At 34.2% G+C, this 24,525-nt stretch overlaps 1 protein-coding gene and 1 pseudogene across 2 annotated transcripts; one reads left to right on the top strand and one right to left on the bottom strand.

The window, feature by feature from the left end:
- The first annotated feature begins 1,289 nt into the window (after positions 1–1,289).
- On the top strand, positions 1,290–2,809 carry LOC18613302 (uncharacterized; annotated as a pseudogene). The gene is made up of 2 exons (XR_016024141.1): positions 1,290–1,602; positions 2,504–2,809. The product of XR_016024141.1 is annotated as an uncharacterized LOC18613302 (transcript).
- Positions 2,810–16,473: 13,664 nt separating this feature from the next.
- Positions 16,474–18,757, bottom strand: LOC18507245 (uncharacterized). Its single transcript, XM_088810229.1, has 4 exons — positions 18,632–18,757; positions 18,314–18,539; positions 17,137–17,502; positions 16,474–17,046 (listed from the first exon to the last, which is right to left on the bottom strand). Exons 2-4 carry the CDS (start codon positions 18,332–18,334, stop codon positions 16,474–16,476), a joined length of 960 nt encoding a protein of 319 aa, XP_088666355.1. The 5' UTR covers positions 18,335–18,539; positions 18,632–18,757.
- Between the last annotated feature and the right edge of the window lie 5,768 nt (positions 18,758–24,525).

Here is a 24,525-nt window from a genome sequence, read left to right as displayed (position 1 = left end):
TAACAACCTTTTTTAATCATAACGTGTAACATGTTTTTTTACATGACATGTAACAACAATATTTTTTTTCAACATGACGTGAAACAACCTAACCATGGCTTGTCATAGGTTTTTGTACATGGCATGTAACAACTTAATCATAGCTTGTTATAGGTTTTTATACTTGTCTTGTCACATATTTTTATACATAGCATATAACACGCTAACCATGGCTTGTCACAGGTTTTTGTACATGACGTATCACATATTTTTGTACCTAACGTATAACACGTTAACCATGACTTATCACAGGTTTTTGTACATGACGTGTAACAAGCTAACCATAGCTTGTCACAGGTTTTTATACATAGCTTGTCACATATTTTTGTACATGGCATGTAACAAGCTAACCATGACTTGTTACATATTTTTGTACATAGAGTGTAATATGTTAACCATGGTTTGTCACAAGTTTTTGTACATGGCATGTCACATATTTTTGTACATAGCGTGTAACACGCTAACCATGACTTGTCACAGATTTTTGTACAGTGTCATATATAACACGCTAACCATGGCTTGTTACAGGTTTTTGTACATGACGTGTCACATATTTTTGTACATAGCGTGTAACACTCTAACATGGCTTGTCACAAGTTTTTGTACATGGTGTGTAACAAGCTAACCATAGCTTGTCATAGATTTTTGTACATGGCTTGTCGTATATTTTTGTAGATGACATGTAACAAGCTAACCATGACTTGTCACAGGTTTTTGTACATAACATGTTACATATTTTTATACACAGCGTGTAATACGCTAACTATAGTTTGTCACAGATTTTTATATATGGCGTGTTATATATTTTTATACATAACGTGTAACACGCTAATTATGACTTGTCATAAGTTTTTGTATATGACGTGTAACATCATAACGTGTAACTCATTAAGGGTAATTTTGTCAAACTTGACTAAAAATAGTTAAAATTATAAAAAATTATTTTTAAAAACATCTTATTTTTAAATATTATTTTTTAAAATGTCCCTTAAATTTATCCCTCTAAAATAATTTTAAAAAGAAAATAAAATAAAATAAGAAAAAAAACTCTAGTTGGGCCGTTCAATAGCGGCCACAGTATCCTATATAAACCAGCCACGAATTCAACACCTCCAAACGGGCAAAACACTCTCAGCCTGTTACGTTGTTCCCGCCCGTCGCCACCCTAAAATTTCGCCTCTGTTTCCCGAATTTCCTTTCACTTACTAGAAAAAACTTTAAAACCCTCAAGTTTCACTTTTGGAACCAACATGTAGCGCTCTCGCCTCCACTGCTCCTCTAGCGGCAACATCCGTGTCCTCAACCCTCCGCCAGCTGCTGCTGCTGCTTCTGCTTCTGCTTCTGCTTTTCGGTGGGCTCACGCGCCACTTCTTCCGTAATTTCTGCCTATGCGCCTTCGCCGAAGGTTTGGGAGATGACGAGGGTAGGGGTCTTGATCGTGTCGGCGCCGGATGTGAATGTGCAAATCGGGCAGCGGCAGGGAGAGCAAGTGAGTCATTTCTTGGACAAATGCTTCTTTTGCAAGAAGGAGCTGTGTCAGATTGATGAAAGATTTATGTACGGGTATGTTCCTGTTTTATGCTTTTATTTTTATCCCATACGAATTTTTTTCATCAATATAAATCTTTTAGTTTCTTTGTTGTTGTCTATTATTGACTCTCCCTTAAGCTGCTGAGAAAGAACTGGAAAGTAATACTAGTCTTACTAGACACTAGTAAATAAGAGGAAATTGAATCTTTATTTCAGTTCTTTTCTTCGTTTCTTTCACCTTTGTATTTTTCTGAAGCTGAAGCAGCTTAAGCCAAGTTAATTATAATGAAGCCTTCATGTGAAGTTTGTTTTTTTTCTTTAATGTCTCATTTTTTTATATTATAATTAAAAAACCCTCTTTTACTGTTTGATTTGTGGAAGAATTAAAGAAATGCCTTGGAGTTTTAAGTTTCTTTGTTCCTTTTTCCTTTTTTGTCTCCGAAAATGGTGAAATTGTCAATTAGACTTAAAAGTATACATCTGCATTGCACATGCTAAGTGCTCATCTATCATAGTAGACTGTTTGTAATCTACTGCATTGCATGTTTCCACTATGCTTGTGGGATTTCTTACTTATGCATGTGTTCGTTAGACCTCTAATTGCCAGTTATAAAGTGCATATTGGGAAAAGAAATGAACGTACGAGCTGCTCTTAGTGTTTCATCTGCATTTTCCCCTTTCTTTATCATCCAAGCAGCGCAAGTATAAGCGTGTATCCAAATGTGGGATTATATATATTCTTCAATTTTTTAGCTCTTTATTTTCTGTCTCTGGTTGCTTCTCATTTCACACTTTGATGGTTAAAGTTTCTGAGTCTCCCCTCTCCATGTCTGATTCAGGTCTTCTAGTTGGAGTTCAGTTAAGCATATTATTGGCATACTCACACCTTATCTTTCCAGATAATTAATGAACTGAACTTGGTTATATAATGCAGTGACGTTCGTGCATTTTGCACTCCTGAATGCCGCTTTAAGCAGATTGCTGTTGGCAAGGAGAAGGAGAAAGTTTCTAAACAATCAACTGGAACAAAGACAGAGTTTAGCAGGAAGAATGATTTGCAGTATCGGCGTGGTGCTCAACCGCAGAAGCACGCATATTAACTTTGTCCTTCATAACTAGTTAGTTCACTAACTCTGGTGGTGCACAGCTTGTCAAGTTTTTGAGATTGGCATGCACTTGTTCACATGGCATCATGGCTGACACATCATCAGTATGGTACACTTGCACTAGTGGTTTTTCTAGGAGTAAAATCTCTAGGTTTTCGGAGGATTTAACATTTTGTTTCAACTTTGAAGCGGAATTATGATGCCATGATATGATATTTTTGATCTTTCAAAATGCTCCTTGCTTGGATAGTTTGTTCACTCATATATCATTTGGTTTTTCAAAATGCTTACATCATCATCATTCATTTGAGATATTGATTCTTTTAAATAAATTAAAATCTTCGATGATCAGGTTTTCTTGAGGAAATTGTATAGATGAATTTCTCAAGAAATTCCTTAAATGAAAAATATTTCTAGATTCTATCATAGTATTAGGAGAATTTAGAAAAATTTTCAAGAAAAATATTTTCACTTGCTATTTAATAAAATTGAAAAATAGCATCATTGAAAGAAAAAAAATGGCAGTGCCTGATGACTGCTTGACGAAGAATAATCCGGCCTTGCTGGCCAATAGAACCCGAAAAAGGTTCGACTAAAAATGGAGAACGTCAGCAATCTGAATAGCAGCCCTGTAGCAACGATACATGATAATCCCTCATTCAAAGACGCGTTAACCCTCTCGGAGTGTGAGGGTTTAATCTCGGATGGGAACTTATTTTAAGAAAAAAAGATGGAATACAACGATGATGCGTCGGATAACAATGAGAAGGAGTCAACTGATGAAATGGAGGAGGAAATGGAATTCTTATGGAGTGAGACTAAGAATGGCACTTTTTCTCTTATAATCTCTAACAGGAAACATAAAGAACTGGTCAAATGGTGGCAGTGTTCAGTGATTGTCCAGATGCTTGGTCCCCCGATCTCTTATCAATCGCTATGCAACAAGATCGTGTCATTATGGGCTCCCAAAGGTTGTTACTTGATTGTGGACTTGGATGATGAAGCTCATCTGGTGCGGTTTTATAAAGGGTAGTGCATGATTACCTTCATGCTTTGCTTGATGGCCCATGGATGATACAAGGACAATATTTGGAGGTGCGTCGATGGTCATCCAATTACGTAAAGGGCGTCAAGGACCTATCAACGGTGGCAACATGTATGCGTTTCCCGAGAATGTTGTTACACTTGTATCACAAGTCTGTGCTGCGGCAAATTGGGTATAAGTTAGGCCGTCTACTAAAGATTGACTACAATATCGATCAGGAGAAGCAGGGCAAGTTTGCCTTGATTGCTATGCAGTTGGATTTAACGAAACCATTGATTCCTTGCTTTTACATTAATGGTCAACTTCAGTTGGTGGAGGGTGAAAGACTCCCCAAAGTATGTTTCACCTGTGGTATATATGGCTATGTGCAGGAGGATTGTGGTGATACTGGTATAAATCAGAAAGACAGAGAACAAGAGGATCATGGACAAGAGGACCCTTCCTAAGATGGAGGCATGGGGCGATGTATGGCCCTTGGATGCTTGTCACTCGAAGGAAACCTAGGGCCACAGAAAGGAAGAGACCTACATATGGATTTAAAATGGCGAATAAAACTGCTCAAAAGTCTCAGTTTGTGATTTTAGACACCAACCCTGGTATTATGCCTTTAATACTAATGAGGGTAATACAGGACCAGAAACACATGTGGATGTTGATGAACAGATGGTTAGTAAGGAAAAGTCAAATACTGACATAGTCAAAAATAAGGCATTGATTAGTAATGTGGTCGCGGGGTCCAGCAATGGAAATAACATAATGGAGGTTGAAAATACCATCATCTTGACCACTACAAGTAACGCCCATCAAGGGGACATGGGAACTGACCCACTAAGGAGTGTACAGCGGAGTGGTGTAAGGCCGTAGGGAGAGAGGGGTCCGTTACAACAGGAGAGTATTGGAGCAGATAGGCATGTGGCACAGGATCAGATTTTGGATCCCGATAAACACACAGAGCTACTTCTCGCTGACGCTCATCAACCTAGCAGCCCTAAGAGAACGTCTTTAATGCCGATCAAGGATGTTGTAACTAGAGCAGAAAAGATGGGTGGTATTCACATTGGGAAGAATGAGGAAAAACCCTTGATAAAAGCGACCTTGTTCGGCTACAAAAAATTTCTTTAAAGAAAAACGCTAAGACGCGAGGGATGGAGTCTTCAGTTCATCATGACATTGATAGTAGCGTAAGCACTACTCAATAGATGGACATAACCAGTTCATCTCAAAGTGATGTTTTGGCAGTTGACGAAAGTTTATAGAGGGTTAATACCTCATAAGTTCATTTCTATTTTAATTAAATATTTTATGGATTTGAATTGGAATTGCCAAGGTGCAGGTGACAGGAATTTTATTGGGGTGATAAAAGATTATGTGTGTCAGTGTAAGGTTTCGATATTAATCCTTGTAGAACCCAGAATAAGTGAAAGGGTTGTAGACAAGGTAGGAATGACGGTGCACTGGGCATCTTGTGACAAGACTGTCTGACATCTGTATGAAAGCCTTTTCTTGGAATAGATAGGTGTTTGGTAGTATCTTTCTCACGAAGAAACGTATTTTGGCACGTTTACGAGGTATTGATCAGGCCCTAGAGAATTGATCTTCGTTTCGGTTTAGGGAAATCAAGCATTCTTTGAGAGTGGAATATGAGAATATACTTCGACAAGTGGAAGTTTTTTGAGCATAGAAGGCAAAGATTGATTGGATAAAATTGGGCGAAAATACAAAGTATTTTCATGTCAGAATAGCTCGTCGTAAGAGCAAGCTTAAAATTATGAGACTAAAAGATATTGCTAGGGTTTGGTGTGACAATCAAAGCATGCTTAGAATGCAAGCAACGACATTCTTTGAGCAGCTATTTTCAAAGAAATCAGAGTGCATGCCGCTATACCCAATTAGAGGACATTTTCCTGCCATATCAAATGTTGAGTCAGCAACCCTGATGAAATTGATAGAGGGTAACGAAGTTAAAACTGTGTTGTTTGAGATGAAGCCACTGAAGGCTCCTAGAGTTGATGGTTTTCAAGCAATGTTCTTTCAATCATATTGGTCGGTTGTTGGATAAAGTTTGGTTGATTTTGTGTCGAATACATTTGAGGGAGGCCATCTAAGTGAGAGTATGTGTCGATCACTAGTTGTGCTAATTCCGTAAACATCATCCCTAGAGAATATCACCTAGTTTCACCCAATTAGCTTACTCTCGGTGATATTTAAGGTACTGATGAAAGTATTAACGAATAGATTAAAGCTTATTACGACAACTTTTGTTGTAGGCACACAGTCAAACTTCATCCGTGGGAGACAAATCTTCGGCAATGTGATTGTAACACAAGAGGTAATGCACTCTTTCCAGAAGAAGCAATGTAAAAGAGGTTGGATGATGAGGAAGATTGATTTGGAAAAGGCACATGATAGGTTGAGATAGGAGTTTATTCAAGACTCACATATGGATGCCGGTATCCCCGAGAAGTTCATTGATGTTCTGTTACGCAGTTGGCAAAGTAGTAGCACTCAGATATTATGGAATGGTGAACACTCAAATGCATTTGCACCATCCCAGGGGGTTCATCAGGGTGACCCAATTTCCCTACCTGTTTGTCCTTTGTTTTGAGAGATTGTCGCATACAATTAATGAAGCGGTATCACAATGTCATTGGAAGCCAGTGAAGTTGTCTGCTAGATGCCCGCTTATGTCTCATTTATTCTTCGCAGTCGATTTGGTCTTGTTTGCGGAAGCTTCATTAGCTTAGATGGAAACCATCAAAGGTGTCTTGGAAGATTTCTGTGCTTGTTTAGGTGAGAAGGTAAGGACAAATCCATTAATTTTCTGTTGTTCTATAAATGTTAACAGGAACTGCATTAAAAAACTAAAGAATGTTTCGGGGTTTGGTTATTGAGAAGACATGGGTAAGTACCTGAGGTTACCAATTTTGCGAGGAAGGAACGACATTAACAAGTTTAATTATTTGTTTGATAAGGTGACGAGTAGATTAAGTAATTGGAAGGCATCTTCTCTTTCGCTTGCGGGAAGATTGACTTTAGTTAAATTAGTTTAGCCACCATTCCATATTAGGTCATGCAAGCAATTTCAATTCCTCTTGGAATTTGTCAGAAGATTGAAGTGTACATGTTGTGCAAAAATTTTCTTTGGGGAGATGACGCATCTAATAGAAAAGTGCACCTAATTAAATAACCGGATTTGTGCAAACCTCGACAAGAAAGAGGCATGGGCATCTGCCGACCACAGTTCATGAACAATGATTTTTTACTTAAGATAATGTGGCAAATTTTTTACTAAACCTAATGTGCTCTGGGTGCAAGTTCTGAAAGGAAAATATGGTTTTGATACAAATCGTAGATCGGAGAGTACATGACGCCATGGTGCATCGGCATTGTGGGGCTCCCTAAGCCGCTTATGCCAAACTTTTAGACGCAACTTACGCTGGGCTTTGGGTGACGACCTTACTGTCAATTTCGGGAAGGATACTTGGATTGGTGATGAACCTCTGATGTCTTTTAGCAGGGGACAGATATGCAAGGCATTGGAAAATGATAGCGTCCGTGACTACTTATCTGAGAATGAAGACTGGGACCAAGGAAAATTATTGAGCTGTCTGCCAATATATGTAGTCCAGAGGATTATGCAGTCACTGCCACCATCACTAGAGTCCCGAGGGGATGAGCCTTATTGGGCAATAAGTTCTGGTATTTTTTTGTGGCCTTAACATATGAGTTTCTGAGGAAAACAGCTGCCTAAAATGAAGCCACTACTAGTGGAGTTTCGAAATTGGCATGGCGTTGGTTGGACCTTCCACGAGTGAGACTTTTTTTATTTCAATGTTTTCATGGGAGGCTCCTCATGAACCAGGAGCGCGCTAGAAGACATATGATTAATGAATCCAAATGCAACAATGTGGCTTAGAAGAGGAATCTCTACTGTACGTTTTAGGGATTGTGCCCAAGCAAGTGTAGTGTGGATGAAGCTCCTGCCTCAAGAGGAATGTAGCCAGTTTTTTAGGTTATCATTCAGAGAATGGCTGAAAGGCAACCTTAGTAATAATAAGTTGGGCACTCATGGCAATGCTTGGCTAACTACATTTGGTGTAACCTGTTGGTAGATTTGGAAGTGGAGAAACCTCTCCATTTTCGAAAGGAAGACCATACATTACCAGTTGAAAGAAAGCTGACAATGATTAAAAGTATGGTAGAGGCAATATCTACTGCCCTTTCATTACCCAAAAATGTTTGTTATTCAGAAAATAGAAACGAAGAGATATTGATTGGTTGGCAGCCTCCTCCGACAGGGGGGTAGGTCATTAAATTGGATGGAGCATGTCGGGCTTCCTTTGATCAATAACATGTTAGGGGTCTCTTTCCCTAGAATGGTTTGATATTAATAAAAATCCCACTTTGATAAAAAAAAAAAAAACATTCATCACTCTTTCCATGTTTACATCATGTGCATTGAAAATGTTAATTTAGCTAATAAATGAGAATCTTTGATCATTTTTCAAGAAAATTGGAGAGACAAACTTCTAAAAAATTCTTGAGGTGAGAAAATATTTCTAAATTTCACCAAAGCATTGGGAGAATTTAGAAGAGTTTCCAATATAATAGATTTCATTTATTTAAAAATTGACAATTATTTTAAAAATAATAAGAACATAAAAAATAAAAAAGCATAAAGTTTACAATCAAAACCCGTTTTCATAAAATATTGAATGGATCCAATGACTAAGCCTTTTTAAGAAAATAAGAATGATTTGTTAAATATTCTTGAGGTGAAAATTTTTTTCTTAAGTCTCACCATAATGTTGGGATGATATAAGAGAAATGTCCAATTTTTAATAACAAATCAAAATAATAAATAGTTGGTGACTAAGGGAAATATAAGCAAAAAAAGATAAAATATTATTAATTAAGGTTAAAATAAAATAATACATGATTAACTGATACTGATCTCAAAATGAGCAGCACGGTGTACTAATAGCTTCCCTGAATGTACTTGTACTTGTAAACCCTAAAACTGTTTTGAAGACCATAATTTAATTTTTTTTTAATAAACTTAAGTCAAGTTTAAGATCTTACTAGAAAAGATAAATTCAAATAAGTGATCTATCTCACATAAACAAAAAAATATTGATGACAACTTCTCTTTCGTAGTCGAACAATTGTGTTCCCAAACTCACGCATTGCGACATCCAAAATATTAAATTCATTTCCAACAAAACTTTTATGTTCGATTTTTATCTACAAATTTTTCTATTTCCAACAAAAGATATTACTGACGAAAGGTATTCCTAAAAAAAATTATGTTGAAAATCCATGTGTTTTACTAATGGATTATTTCTTTGAAAAAACTTAATTTTTTTATAGTGAGAATACATATTCTTGATGTAAAATTCTATGAATTAAAATATAAGCAAGCAACCTTATTTAGTTAACTAACCATATTCTAATCCATAAAACTTTCTAACTTTATAAGCTTCTTAATCCCAATACATTTTAACCTTACAGTACTTTCCATATTGAAACCTTCTAACCTTATAAGCTTCCCAATCCTAAAACCTGTTAACTTTAATAGGATGCTTTTCAAACTTAACACCTTCTAGCCTTACAATCATCAAATTCTTATTGAAATTATATTCAATTCCTACCAAATATTTTCATTTCTCCTTAAATTAAAATTTAGCCAAAAGCCAAACTTGGTTAAAATACATTTATTTATTAACAAAAATCTTAAGATTTTAAATTTAACTTCATGATATATAATTAGAATTTTGGTTGATAGCATGTCTCAATATTTAAGTCAAAAGTTTATGCAAATTAATTGCTTAATCAATTTCATATCTTAACTTATTTCCATAACCTTAAGTGACTAATTTGGCTTTGTCGAAAATATATCTCAACATACTCTTCCAAATATGAGTTGTCCTCACTTGAGAACGATTTTAATACACCTTCTGCTAGAAAATTTGAAAAGAAGAATATTTTGTGAAGAAGGAAGAGTATGACTTTGAGGGTGTGAATTGTCACTTTCCTTAAGGTATTTTTTTAACCTTCAAAATACAATTAAGTCATTAACACACTTATCAAAATTATAAAATTGACAGTGTAAGAACGTTGTTTATATAATAAGCCAATATATATGTCTTTTAATGAAAAAACTTATTTCCTTTCATAATATGACTCTTCAAATAGTATAAAAAGACTTATTTCTTTTCATAATATAACTCTTTAAATAGTTATTTCCTATAATACAACTATTCAATAGTTATATTTAATAACCTTTCAAAAGTTATATTTTAATAAGGTAATTATTTATAATTCTTTAGTGACAATAAGTCCAACATTAACAAACTGTAACGACCTTCTCCCCAATCATTACTGACGTTCGAGACCTTCAAGAGAACTCGTCAAGTCCCGAACAAGCCTTATTAGAGATTTTTGATAATTCATTATACTCGTTCACCAATCTATGTTATTGCTTTAAACCATATACTCTCGTGACATGATTTGAACAATACACATAACAAATTATTTGGACCTTTAATCCATATGATTATATGTAAATACATCATAGTCTAAAATCTCCAATTAAACATTTATATTGAGACCAGTACTCATTTACAAAGAAAACAAGGTACAATGACTTGACCTTTAGCAACAAAGTGACTCGGAATGAATTGCTATGAGATGCCTTTACCTATTTACGGTGGACCATAAGTGCCGATGATTGCATGCTAAGCCGATCACTATCTGCAAAAGGAAGATAAAAAGGTGAGTCTCACAGACTCAGTGATCATCGGCTCCATGAGCAGGACATAGATGGGAAACAAGCAATAAACAGATCATTTGAATGATAAAACCAAAATATAAATTACTAATCTTATAAACCAAATCACAATAAGGACATTTGTGCCTTATAAAAATAATTTCGTAAAATCATAATACAATGCTTTCTTTGGCAAAACAGTGCCCAAAATAAGTGTAACAAAAAAAGTTTCAATCATCGGAAACATCATGTACTATCAAAATATGAAATACAGTATAAAGGTATGCACACTCCCAAATTGTGTGGCATGTAAAGAAATCATAGTGTACTGCCACCTAAATCAACTCATGATTGTCAAATAAACACTGAAAGCTTTTATTTAAACAATGGGAGCTGCAGAGAAAATCTTAACTCTCCACCATGCAAAAGAGTATGTGTCAAAGACTCACAAAGCTCTTGAGTAGGAAAGTATAATATCAACACGTGGACTCATTTTCACGTAATAACAATGCGAAAGCCTCGCTCCACCGGATTCCCATAGCCATGGTAGTCTCAACGATGTTAGTCGATATTGAAGAATCAAGCGATCGCAACCGTATATATCTATGATGGCCCAATCACGTATATATATCACAAGCCGTGAACCCTGCCATACCTAATCCCCCGTCGACAATCCAAAGGTTCTCTAACTAAAGCTCACTCGTGCACGAAGGTCACACTTAATCGAAGTGATAGCCGGCCTACTCTCGACGCACTTAGTTTGTCAAAACTATTATAAAAAAATCAAATCAAGGCTTCCAAGTCTATTGCTTAAAACCATTTGACAACAAGGTTCAATAATCCTTTAAATTACTTTTCACGTAAAAAAAAAGGCATGGTGTATTCTCTTATACAAAAATCGAACTAAAACCGATGCTCAAAACGTGCATTTTAAATCATTTAACAATTGCCTTTAACTATGCAAATTACATAAAAATACAGGGCACGAATTTTGATTCAAATATTATAAAAAGGATTGTTTCCCAATTTTAAAACACTTTACATATATAGTCTATCTATAGATATATCCAAACCAACTTTAAAATCAACTTGCATCCACAAAATACCTAAGATTCTATCAGCTAATGCTTTCCACAATTTTGTGTTTAAAATAAATCAACACGTATATATATATATATATATATATATATATATATATATATATATGTCTAGCTACAAAAATTTTAAAATCGACACCCTTACTCACCTTATAATAGCGGGACACTTCGTCGCTATTGATTCGAGTGCGTATCTAGCTAACTCTAATTGTCGATCACTCGTTACTTCACCTAGCACGCCACCACAGCAAACTTTTCTACTTATATACTTCCTAGCAACCATTCAAACTCAATACAATTAATCATACTCGAATACGGGCAATACATCAATCAATAAATTCTTACTCAATTTCATATTTTTCCATTAACCTCAATCACAAGCATTTAACACACAATCCATATACTTTAACCAACCAAATCTTGCACAACACAATATAATCACATTGCATGCTTACCTCTTGGTTTTAGCTTGGATCCCACACACAAGGTTCAAAACTTCCTCACACTCATGGCCGCCATTGCTACCACAAACATACCCACACAATTACCAACTTATTTCCAAAAATTACTCAAGCTTAAAACCAAAATTCTTACCTCTCCTTGCTTAAACCACCAAACTGAGCTTATTCCTTCATTGACTCTCCACGGCTTCTCTCTTGAACATTTAAATCTCCTGAGTGATGAATCAACATAAATCTTCAAGAGTGAGAGAGGAAATCTCACGAGTTCACTCAATTTTAAGCCAAACTCGTGCCCATCTTTTTCTCTCTTTCTTTCTCTCTTTTTTTTTCCTTCTTTCTTTCTTTTCCTTCCTCCTTTCTTCTTTCTCTTTGGCTTTGGGCGGATTTCCCCACGATCGAGCCTTGCAAATGCTTTTCTTTCTTTCTTTTTCTTCCTCTCGGGTGGAAGCTTTAGATCTTTCTTTCTTCCTTGGTTTTCTCACCATGGGCAGATTGCCCAATGCCCATAGTTTTTTGTCTTTTCTTTTCACTTATTTTATGTATTAAGTTACATGGCACAAAATATTTCTACTTCCTCCACCCGCCCATCACTTCCATTCTTTCTTTCTTCATTATTTAATTTTCTTTTCTCTTTCTTTCTTGATTGTGACAGACTTCTCAAGGCCAAGCCTTGGGAAAAATAGTTTTCTTTTTCCTTGTTTTTGGCACATGGGCGAATTGCCCAATATCTTTTTTTTTTTTATTTTGTCTTTTCTTTCATCTTTATCTTCTTCTTTTCTCTCCACATTTTCGTCATAGGCGGCTTGCCCATGCTTTAATGGCTTTTGACTTTTCTTTTTTTCCTTTATGTAGTAAAATTATAAAACCAAAGACTTTGAAATCCATTCTTTTTTCCTTGATTATTTTATTCTATACACTACATTTATTTTATATCTTATTTAATCTTTCTTTGACTCATTCAAATCACATGTGCATCTCACATTTTCACATAATCTAACTATCCTTAACTAGTAAATTTCAATTAATTTCAAATATTAAAATTTGCATATAAGTCCTCAAATTTTTCTTTATTTACTAGGTGATCCTTCAACTTTCATCTTTTTTAATTAGGTCCTTCCAACATTTCTTAAATTCTAATTTCCTTCTATTTTTCTTCCTTTACATGTGTACAAACAAAATATCAAAGTTGCACTTCAACGCAGTATCACTATAATATTTAAATATTTTCTTATCCGCTCTAACTCTATTTAATAAAGACACGCAGGCACAATTATCATCGTTTTTCTTCGAATTTTTTTTTTATTTCTTCTGCCCCACTTAAATTAATCATATAATCTTTTTTCATGACTAATTTTGATAATAGATAAAATATTAATATTTTAATATTATTTTATTCCAAAATATTCTTTTTACTTGTCACCGCTCTTGGCACTTAAATTGACGTCAATTGACCCTTTGCCTTATCAATAAGGTCATATTGATTTCTATACGAAGGTACAGGGTGTTACACAAACTATCTAACAATCCTCCACTAGTTTGAAATGTTGGTTTGTTTTTTGTTTATAATATATTTATTTATTTATTTATTTCTGCCTTTCACGCAAATGAATATTACGCATACAAAAGGGTATCTCTCGATTTGAACCATCAATTAGCGAATGCATCTCATAACCCTAACGAAGTAAATGGTTTCCGCAGATTGAACCTTGACTTCTTGCGTTAAAATTAAAGATACATCACACATAATATTCATTTATATTTTTGTAAATAATTGTTCACTTTTAGCACCATAATGACCATGTGCTTATCATGTTCATAATAAACATTTACAAGAGAATCTTTCAGATTCTTCTTGTTGAAGCGACACCACTCCTTATGTTTATGTAGGTGGAGTTTTCATTAATGTTCCCATTGCTCTAGATATTTTTCATTCCATAATATAATATTCAAACTCCATTAAGAGTATAAACTCAACCTCTATACGTAATGGATTGTATTATTTTCAAACAAGATTTTAAGGAATGAGTTCTAATAGTGCATTACAAATACATAATAATAACTTGTTTTTACCCATTGAACTTTGTAATTAGAAGTTACTAACTAAAAGTTGGGTTCTTGATATTAGTGTCTAATAAGGGTTTTAAACCCATTCATTTTGTAGTACTACTTACCAAATCCCTTAATAAACCTTTCGTTAGAGGATTTGCCAAATTACTTACAGATTTAACATATGTTATGGTAATCACCCCCTAGAGATTAATTCTCTAATATAATCATGTCTTAAACTAATATATCTAGATTTTCATTATAGACATTGCTATATGCTCTAGCCATTGTGGCAGTACTATCACAATATAAAGAAATGACCGGCATCGACTGTAGCCACAACTGTATATCTAATAATAAATTTCTCAACCATTCTACTTTCTTTTTTGTTGCAACTAAAACTATAAATGCATACTCCATTGTTAAATGTGAAATGCAAGTTTGTTTCTTAGATGCCCAACTAATGACCCCACCTCCTAGTGTAAAAATCTAACTTGAAGTGGACTTATTATCATTTGCACTAATAATCCAACTTGCATCAAAGTATCCTTCTAATACTCTTATAGTTTGAAAAATGTAAGACAAAATTTTTAATTCTTTTAAGATATCCGAGAACTCTCCCAATGGTTTTCCAATGAATTTTCTTAGGCCTACTTGTATATATTGATAATTTGCAGACTGCAAATGCAATATCTAACCTCGTGCAACGCATAGCATACATAATACTTCCAATAGCACTAGCATATTCAAGTTGTGCAATTACTTGGTCATTATTCTCATGCATTTTCACACTTGAGTCATATGAACTACTAAATTCTTTTATATTTAGATTTAAGTTTATTGATCAATTTCTCAATATAATGACTTTGATTAATAATATAACCATTATTATGTTTCTTAACTTTAATATCCAAAGTGGTATCAACCTCATCCAAATCTATCATTTTAAATATAGAAGTTAAGTATTTCTTTGTTTCATTTATGCCAATATGTTATTGCTAAATATTAGCATATCATCAACATAAGGACATATTATTACTCCATAATCTTTAGTAAATTTTGAGTAAACACATTTGTCAGCCCCATTTAAACCTAAAAGATAATATGAATGGGTCAAATTTTTCATGCCATTGTCTAGGAGCTTGCTTTAGCCCATAAAGTAATTTAACCAATCTACAAACTTTTTTCTCATTTCCAAGAAGTATAAAACCTTCTGGTTATTCCATATGTACTTCTTCTTTTAAATCACCATTTAAAAAAGGTTGTTTTAACATTCATTTGATGTATATGTAACTTATAGATCGAAGCTAATACTATAACAGCACGTTTGGTTCGCGGAATAGGCAGGAATAGAATAGAATTGCTATTCTGTGGGAATAGAATAAAGTGGGAATAGAATAGAATAGTTATTACTTTGTTTGGTATTGTGAATGGAATAGAGCAGAAATTGCTATTATGACTTATCACAATGTTTGATTGGTAGAAATAAGATTGGAATAAGAAAGGAATAGGTGATAAAAAGACAAAAATGCCCTTGACCATATTAACAATTATTTTCATAAAAAAATAAAATTATCCCTATTATCATTTAAATACACATTTATCCCAAAAGATAATTACCCATCATAATTATATTTTTTCCCAATTACTAAAAATAATTATTATTTAATCACATATTTTTATAAATAGATAATTATTTAAAAATATAATTTAATTATATTATATTTTATCTATCATAATCAATTAAATTTGTGTATAGATTTTTTTTAAGCCAATTCTTCATATATTATGAATCGTTTTCATATATTATGAATCATTTTTTTCTAAAAAAAAATGTAAATTATGTCTTTTGATAGATTAAACGTAAATTCATAAACCCTTTTAAAAAAAGAAGAAAATCATTTTTTTGAACCCAACATTTGGTGCTGCGGAAACATAAATGGCAAATAGAGAAATACCGTGTCTTTCAATTTATTATTTGCATTCCATATCTGGCAAGAAAATGACAATTTACCATTTTAACTAAAGCATATTAGCATGGAGATGGTATAAATATTAAAAGAGCCTTGTAATACTAAATGCCTTTTAGATGAAAATAATAGTACATATAATCTACAAATCATGTCTAGTTCAGAAAAATACACTGACTTTGAAATTAATGGATGAATATTCATCCTATTACACTAACTTACAACATGCATAAAACAAATAAAGTCGCTACAATAATATCACCCTTATACAACTACTAACATAACTGTCAATTCAAAAGGATTTTGACTTGTTAATGAACCTCATAATTAATATCAACATCAAGCACAAGTGCCCAAAAGTTACAATCTCTAGAACTTACCTTTACAAAAAGTTTTAGATTCATCCAAGCTCAACGGTCAGCAAGAAATGTCCTCAGCCATTGAAGTCTTCGATCAGGATCAATACTAAAAAACACAAACATAAGAGTTGGAGATTCTGGAAGTTTAATTGAAGCTAAAACCCTTTCCATCGTTGTCAATCCCTCTACTTGACTTAAAATCCCATCCAACTCTTGAGCTTTTTGTTGGATGTTCACCTCTGCCCCAACACTTCTGCTAAACTCAATTCCAGCCTCTTTTATGTTTTCACCCAATATCGTTGCAGCAGCAATAATTGATTCAGATGTGATGGGATCACCCGTCTCATTTAGCCTTATCCTCTTCCTTGTTGAAGTTGTGTCACTTCTGGGAGCTGAAGTTTGAGGTTGAATATTGGAAAAATCCTCATCTTCAAAATTATATCCAGCTAGGTTTTCACCTTCAATTTCCTCATTGATTGTATCATTACAGTCCTGCATTTCTTCAAGGATATCTGCTGCAGTTTGTGCATCTTTCCCTGTTGCACGATCTCTTGCATAAATTATACTTAGCTCATTGAAGAAGGGAAAACTCTTTCTTCTAAAAGGGGCAGCCTCCTTATGACTCTAATAACAAAAAAAAAAAAGACTATTAGTTATATTATTAGTAAGAAACTAATATGAAAATAATTAAATAACCCAAACTCAAAAACGTACCTGTATGTAAGCTTCCCATACTGGATCATCAGCAACAACCATATTCCTTTGATCATCCCACCCAAATCCACTAGTATGTGTCCCTTGCACCATATCATATATAATAGTCCATTCTTTTTTCAAAGTCTTTATTCTAGACTCTATGTGGGGCTTCGCCTTCAAGTTTGCATCTGGTAATTTTGTTGTAAGCATATTTTCAAGTTCTATTAAATAACCCCCTCTAAACCCAGTGTCAGCATTATATTTCCCTATATTGTGCAAATCAATCAAAGCTGTAACAAGTGCAACATCTTCATGATGATTCCATTTTCTTTTGGTTCCCTTTGAACTTTGAGAAGCTCGTGCTGAAGATGTGGACATTGTTTTCTACCATACACCAAATATTTAATTATAAAAAATATTATTAAAATGCAAAAAAAATAAATATATTCAATAATATATTAAAACTACTCAAACTTTATTCACATGATAAAAAGTACAATATAAACAACACAATTAACAACAACAATTGACAAAACAATAACACGTTAAGAACAAATTAAAAAAAAGTACAACTTGAACTGGCAAAGGAAAGAAACCCAGCAATAGTCCTTCAGTATCAATATGCCTAACAAATGTCAATCATCATTTTGCCTAGATGTTTGCCATTCATTGAACATCTGATTTGCTAATTCCATTCTGAAATTACCCCAAACATCAGTAGGATCAATAGTACTTATAAAATCCTCATCAACTACTATGTTGGTTTCAACATATTCCCCTAAATCCATTTCAATAGGGTCAAAACTCATCTCCCTCCTAATAAAATTATGAAGCAAACAACAAGCTATAATAATCCTATTATGTATCCTAATCGGATAAAATGATGGACTCCTAAGAATACCCCATCTCATTTTCAATAACCCAAAACATCTCTCTATAACATTGCGAGCAGCAGCATGTTTCATATTAAAAAATTCTTTAGGACTGCTTGGTTCATGGCCTTGACGCCATTCATTCAAATGGTATCATTGACCCCTATAAGGTGCAAGAAAGCCCTCACAATTTGTATAGCCCGCATCAACTAGATAGTAACAACCTATATAAAACAAACTAAATAAGTTATTTCCTTATTTAAGTAGAATAATCATATAGTACATAATTTGAAATACCTTCCCATTATCATAGGAAAGCTTACCATTAGGCACTTTAAGTCCATTTCTTCTCCTTAGTGCATCTCGAAGAACTCTGCCATCAGCTACAGACCCTTCCCAACCAGGAAGAACAAAGACAAATTGCATGTCAGGTGTACATACACCTAACATATTTGTTGCAATATTCCCTTTACGAGTGTGATATCTAGGTTTATCTGCACTTGGCACCTTAACTCTGATGTATGTCCCATCTAGAGCACCTAAACAATTCTACAAATCGGATGTAATGAATTACTAATAAGTAAACTTATTAATGTCTTGTATATATATAATTACAAAAAGTTATAAGATCAATAATCTACCTTAAACCACTTCCACCGATTGTCTGTTGAGTTTGTTGGAATGGGCTCAGGTTTTCTAAACAAATGTTCTTGCAATTTCAAGACTGCAGCCAAAACATTATGAAAGTGCCGACTAATTGACTCACCCGATCTTCTAAAATTTAAACTAATTACTCGATTCTTAACATGATGAGCAATAATATGTAAGAATATTACAACTTGCTCATCTACAAGCATGTTCTTTGTTGACTTCAACCCTCCAATACTTTCTAACATTTCACATAATTTTAAAAAAGTAACCCTATTCATCCTAATTTGTGAAATACATGAAATATCATTATCATACACAAGTCGCCTCACATACTCTCGATTTGTAGCAAAATCTAATGCATAAGATCTTACTCTTGGCCTATAAGTACATAAAGTCGATGCTGCAGACAATAAGGTCAAGAATGAACTAACAGCACGACAAATCTCCATATAAAATTTAAACATAGCTAATTATCTTTTTCGTCGTTTCGCATCTCTTCTCAAATACAAACGAACCATGACTGCAAAAAATAAATATTCTAATCTATTTTATTATTCAAGGAAAATATTAAAGCCATATGGTAAAAAAAAAAATAAGTGACATCAAAATCACATTTCAGCCCCATAAGTAAGCCATATGAAAAAATTGTAAAATTTAATAATTGCTAGGTTAGAGAGACAGACAGGGAAAAAGAGGATTAATGACATTTCTACTTGGCAACCGTTATTAAGTCAACATTCTTTTGGCAATGTCCAACACAAATATTACAAAAAGTCAAACTAACTATATAAGATATCATCACATAATAAATATAATCATTTTGGAAATGTATATATAAGGTAAGAATATTTATCTCAAAAATTTTAGTTCCATCGATATTAAATAATAAAAGAGAGGTTTGAAGTTAGGGAAAAAAAGAGCTCTAAAAAGGTACATGATTAGGTCTCTCTTCTTTTTGATTTCTACAATAATTTTTTAGATTTGATTTGCAGTTTTCAATATATTATGCAAATGTAGTTAATTCTTTTTTAACTCATGTGATTTGGCATTACGCAGAGACCTAAAGGATTGAAGGCCATGAGGAGTATGGAAAGTGATTCAGATTGAAAGAGATGTCCATATATGGCAGCAGCAGAGGCTTTTTCTCTTCTGAATTTTGGGGAATATTTTTGGATTTGATGTCAATGGGGTTGTTGGAGTTTTGGAGAGAAAAATATAAAAAAGTTAAGGAGTCCCTGCAAGGTTTGTTTTGAACTTTAAATATTTATTTTAAAATATAAATTATTCATAAACCCTTTTATAATATGCATAAAAATGTACACTGCCTTCAGACCATTTATTAAGACCTATTCATTATAATATTTTTGTGTTAGATCTACTAAACAATTAATAGGATAATTAAGAATGAATTAAATAAAGACATTGTTTTATATAATAGGATTTTGTTAATGAATAATGTGAGGGCAACTTTTAGGCTATCAACTTGTGAGATTAAATAATATATTAATTTAGCAAGTAATATATTTACTTAAGAAAAGGCAATATAAGAAAAGGTTTGAAGAAAATGGCAGTAAAAACCTAGAAAATGGTGTAGGGAAAGGGTCGTGGGTGATGTTTCCAAGGAGGAAACCAGTGGGAAGTTGGGGGTATTGGGATTGTGAGAGAGAGATTTGGTGTGTAGGGCATATGGGGCTCCATGTGATCAGAATCACCTAATCACAGACCATTCACTTGTTGCTTTTACACACAACACATTCTTATTATTTTATTATTTTTAATACTTTGCATCAAATCCCATATCAAGTACGAAAAGCTTATTCTTCAATTTCAAGTACGAAAGTCAATCCAACATTTTTATTTTATTCCAATTTGAGAACCAAAATGGAGTAAAAGCTTATTCTTCTTTTCTTCCCCTTTTTGGGCTCACTTCTATGAAGGGTACAAATTTTAGGTTCTAAATACAATGCTCTCTCATGTGAATTTGAACGAAAAAGTTTCTATGGCCTAAGTTTATCCTCTTTTCACGGTTCATTTGGCAAAGAAAAACAAAACCAAAAATATTATTCAAAACTATTGAGGGATTGTATTTATAAAAATACTTCTCTTTTCCATGAAATTGTCTTCTTTTTGTAAAAAAAGAAAAACCCATGTGCCGTGTGTACTAATGGGACATACAATATGAAAATGAAATGATGCACACATATACAACAATGACTAATGCTAATCAATTGTCCTCCTTTCATTCAAATTAAGTTCAACTCAACTCCAATTAAATAAAAATAGTGTAGATCCTCACATTAAAATTAGTGCAAATGTGATTCAGTCACCAAACTTTACAATATCTTTTCACATACTATGCTTTGTACCGAATATTCTTCAAAATGAAATAGCAAAAGCACTTCATAAAAGAATCTGACATTAATTCAAAGATTCTTGATTTCTTGCTTGGAAAATAAGCAGCACAGTATCCTTTAGAACTTAATTTTGTTCTTTCTTTGTGTCTATGCAATGACCAGAGGATTTGCAAGGAAGTTTACAGTGATTTACTAAGCTATTTATTCTAATCTATACAAGGATTTTGTGATACTTATCTAATGCCAGCATGCGGCAAATCAACTAAGGATAAAAGATTTAAGCTATACACTAAGGAGATAGTTGTTCTCATCTCATTTTTTAAAACTAGTTAATTTATTCATTAAATTATTTGAAGCAAAATCACAATTAATCACAAAATCACAACAATTAAATAGAAATGTTGTTGCCTGAAGGATTTGAAGCAACTACCTCCACTGTGGACGGCGGAGAGAGAGGGGCGACCCACGGGCGAGCGGCTGAGAGACAGGGGCGACCCACGGGTGAGCGGTTGAGAGAGAGGGGCGACCCACGGGCGAGCGGCTGAGAGACAGGGGCGACCCACGAGCGAGCGACTGAGAGAGAGCGGGGCGACCCACGGGCGACCGGCTGAGAGAGAGGGGCGACCCACGGGCGACCGGCTAAGAGAGAGAGAGGGGCGACCCACGGGCGACCTGCTAAGAGAGAGGGGCGACCCACGGGCGAGCGACTGAGAGAGAGGGGCGACCCACGGACGAGCGGCTGAGAGAGAGGGGCGACCCACGGGCGAGCGGCTGAGAGAGAGGGGCGACAAAAGGCTGAGAGAGAGGAAGATGACCAGCTGAGAGAGGAGATGAAGAAGGAGGAAGGATGACTGGCTGAGAGAGGAGATGAACAGGGGGGAAGGGTGGCTGATAGAGGAAAGGAAGACGGTCGACTGAGAGAGAATATGATTTTCGGGAAGGGGAAGGTTGAATCTGCTGAGGAAGATGGGGGAAGGAGGAAGAGAGAGAAAAAAAATAGTTTTTATAGGGATAAAGTGGTGATTTAATTAAACAGTTGAGGGTATTATAGTCAAAATATAATTTAAACTTATTCCCCCTGTCAGAGAATAGATAATACCGGGGGGAGAGCGGGTATTAGCCATTCCCACCCCAAAGCCATAGTTTAGGAATTTCTATTCCTCAGAATGCCTATTCCGCCCTCTTGTTTGACAACCAAACAAGGGAAACGGAATGGCATGGGAATAGAGGGGGAATGGCTTAGCCATTCCCCCAACCAAACATGCAGTAAGTGTTCTAATGGATGTTATTCTAGCTACTAAAACATATATATCCAAATAGTGTATGACTTCCCTTTATTTGAAACTTTTAGCAACTAATCTTGCTTTAAAGGTTTGTACAGAACAGTTAGTATTATGTTTTCTTCTAAACACCCATTTACATCTATTTAGTTTAAAACCTAAAGGTTAATCAACTAAGACTTATGTATTGTTAGACATTATTGAGTCAATTTCATCATTTATAGCTTTTTTCCAAAATGCTGCATCTCTTGAAGACATTGTTTCACTAAAAGTTTTGGGTCTTCATCTATACTTAATAGAATTGGTGTTTTTTTTAGTATATTGGTTCTATCTCCTTCAACTAGAAAAACAATTGAATCTGGAAAAACATAATCAGAATCTAAATATTTTTCTTTTCTCAATCTTTGACTCCTTCTAGGCTTAATTGATTCATAAATTTCTTTTCTTTTTTCACCAACTATTAGAGCCAATTCAATTTTTTTTCTTTTTCAAAATAAACAAAATTATAAACAAATTTATTTTCAAAGAAATCAACATGTATAGATTCAACTATAACATTAGAATTTAAATCAAGTAATCTATATACTTTTGAATTTTGTGCATAACCAACAAAAATACTTTTGATGCCTTTAGGTCCTAATTTTGTCTTATAAGGATCCGTGACTTTATAATAAGTTATACACCCCCACACTTTAAAATAATTCAAATTTGGTTTTCTACCATTATTCCATAATTCATATGGTGTCATAAGTAATTTATTTAAAGGAACTCTTGGCATGACCCGGAACTCCCATCGGGCCAGTGACAACCGCCGCGACATCCCAATACGCACTCATTATCCCGAATGCCGATCGAAACCCCACAACGCTTAGCATCAGCTTCTGCATCTTCCCGGTGAGTGACAGTTATTAAATCTTACATTTCAAGAAATCATAAGTCGTTTCCAAATCAAAATAATAAAATATTATTTTCTGGCTCACAGGGGCATTTTCGTCATTTTTCTTCGATAATATCGAAACTCGCCAAAAACATGGTGTAAAAGCTAAATATGTTTATACATATTTTAAATCAGATAACGAAAATATAAAATTACTTTTACAATGACATGTGGGCCCCTAACTAACCAATAAAATGCGAGTCTGTGAACCTATAATTTTGACAATGTAAGGCTAACTGAAGTCTTTGATGCAATCGGCTATCTATCGGCTATCCCGAACCTAAAATGTGTGGAATTGAGGGTGGTGAGATTATAAAATTTCAGTAAGTAAACAGATACCATCTAAACTATCTAAAGGCGAGTAAATTGAGATAATTAAAAAATAATTAACTTCAGTAGATTTTTCACATCACGAATATTCATCTCAACCAAATAATCAATATGGCTTGTGAATTACTCAAAACTTGACTCATGCCAAATCCTGTACTCGGTGACACTTGGACCAGGGGTATCCAACCGAGCTCGCCAAGGCTGTTAAAAATTCATATTTCGCATAAATCATATTTTTATTTTAAAACATAGTCGTTCCTTGACGTTAGCTGAGTCTCACTCTCACGCGGTGGTCCACTTGAAATGCACTCAAAAAGCCCACCTCAGGAGATACCCTACGCACCTCTACGATCGAGGTGAGAATATAAAGAAGTTTACCGTGTCCCTCTAATAGGCTGGCCCATGGAACCCCCCACCACTACAGTAGCTAATCTTTTATCTAGCACCTGATTTATAAAATCTTTTTCTACATGACATGATAATTTATCGCAATCTAGCCTCTCAAGGCTAAATACACAGTACAAATAATTCTAACACCAAAATCAGTTTAGCCATTCATGCTCATTTATTGTCATAAGCCATTCAATTTAAAATCATAAATTTACAACACAAGCAAGCAGTCTCCAATTACTCTATTTTCAAAACCAGTATTCGATTTTTCAAAAAATTTATAAAATCATTTTATAAAATCACAATTTCTCGTAAAACATAGCAATTTACCATTTAAACCCATTTTCCATAAAATACACAATTGTATAAAACTACTCTAGATAATTAAGACGATAATAAGTTCACTCACAGTTTCTGAAAACTAAATTCGGGTACTCCAACTATTACTCCTCGAGTGCGATTTCTTTGCCCTTGCTAGAGGATTCGCCACCTTGACAAATTGCACAATTAAGAGGTTTACTACTTTGGTACTAAACCAAAATAAACTAATTTATACTACTAATGCATGATATGAAGTGCAAAATGTCTAAATT

This window comes from Theobroma cacao, chromosome 1 (assembly GCF_053813885.1).
Source record: "Theobroma cacao isolate CCN51 chromosome 1, ASM5381388v1, whole genome shotgun sequence".
Taxonomy (NCBI): domain Eukaryota; kingdom Viridiplantae; phylum Streptophyta; class Magnoliopsida; order Malvales; family Malvaceae; genus Theobroma; species Theobroma cacao.
The sequence above is the reverse complement of the archived record's forward strand: the minus strand, read 5'-3'. Positions and strand labels throughout refer to the sequence as shown.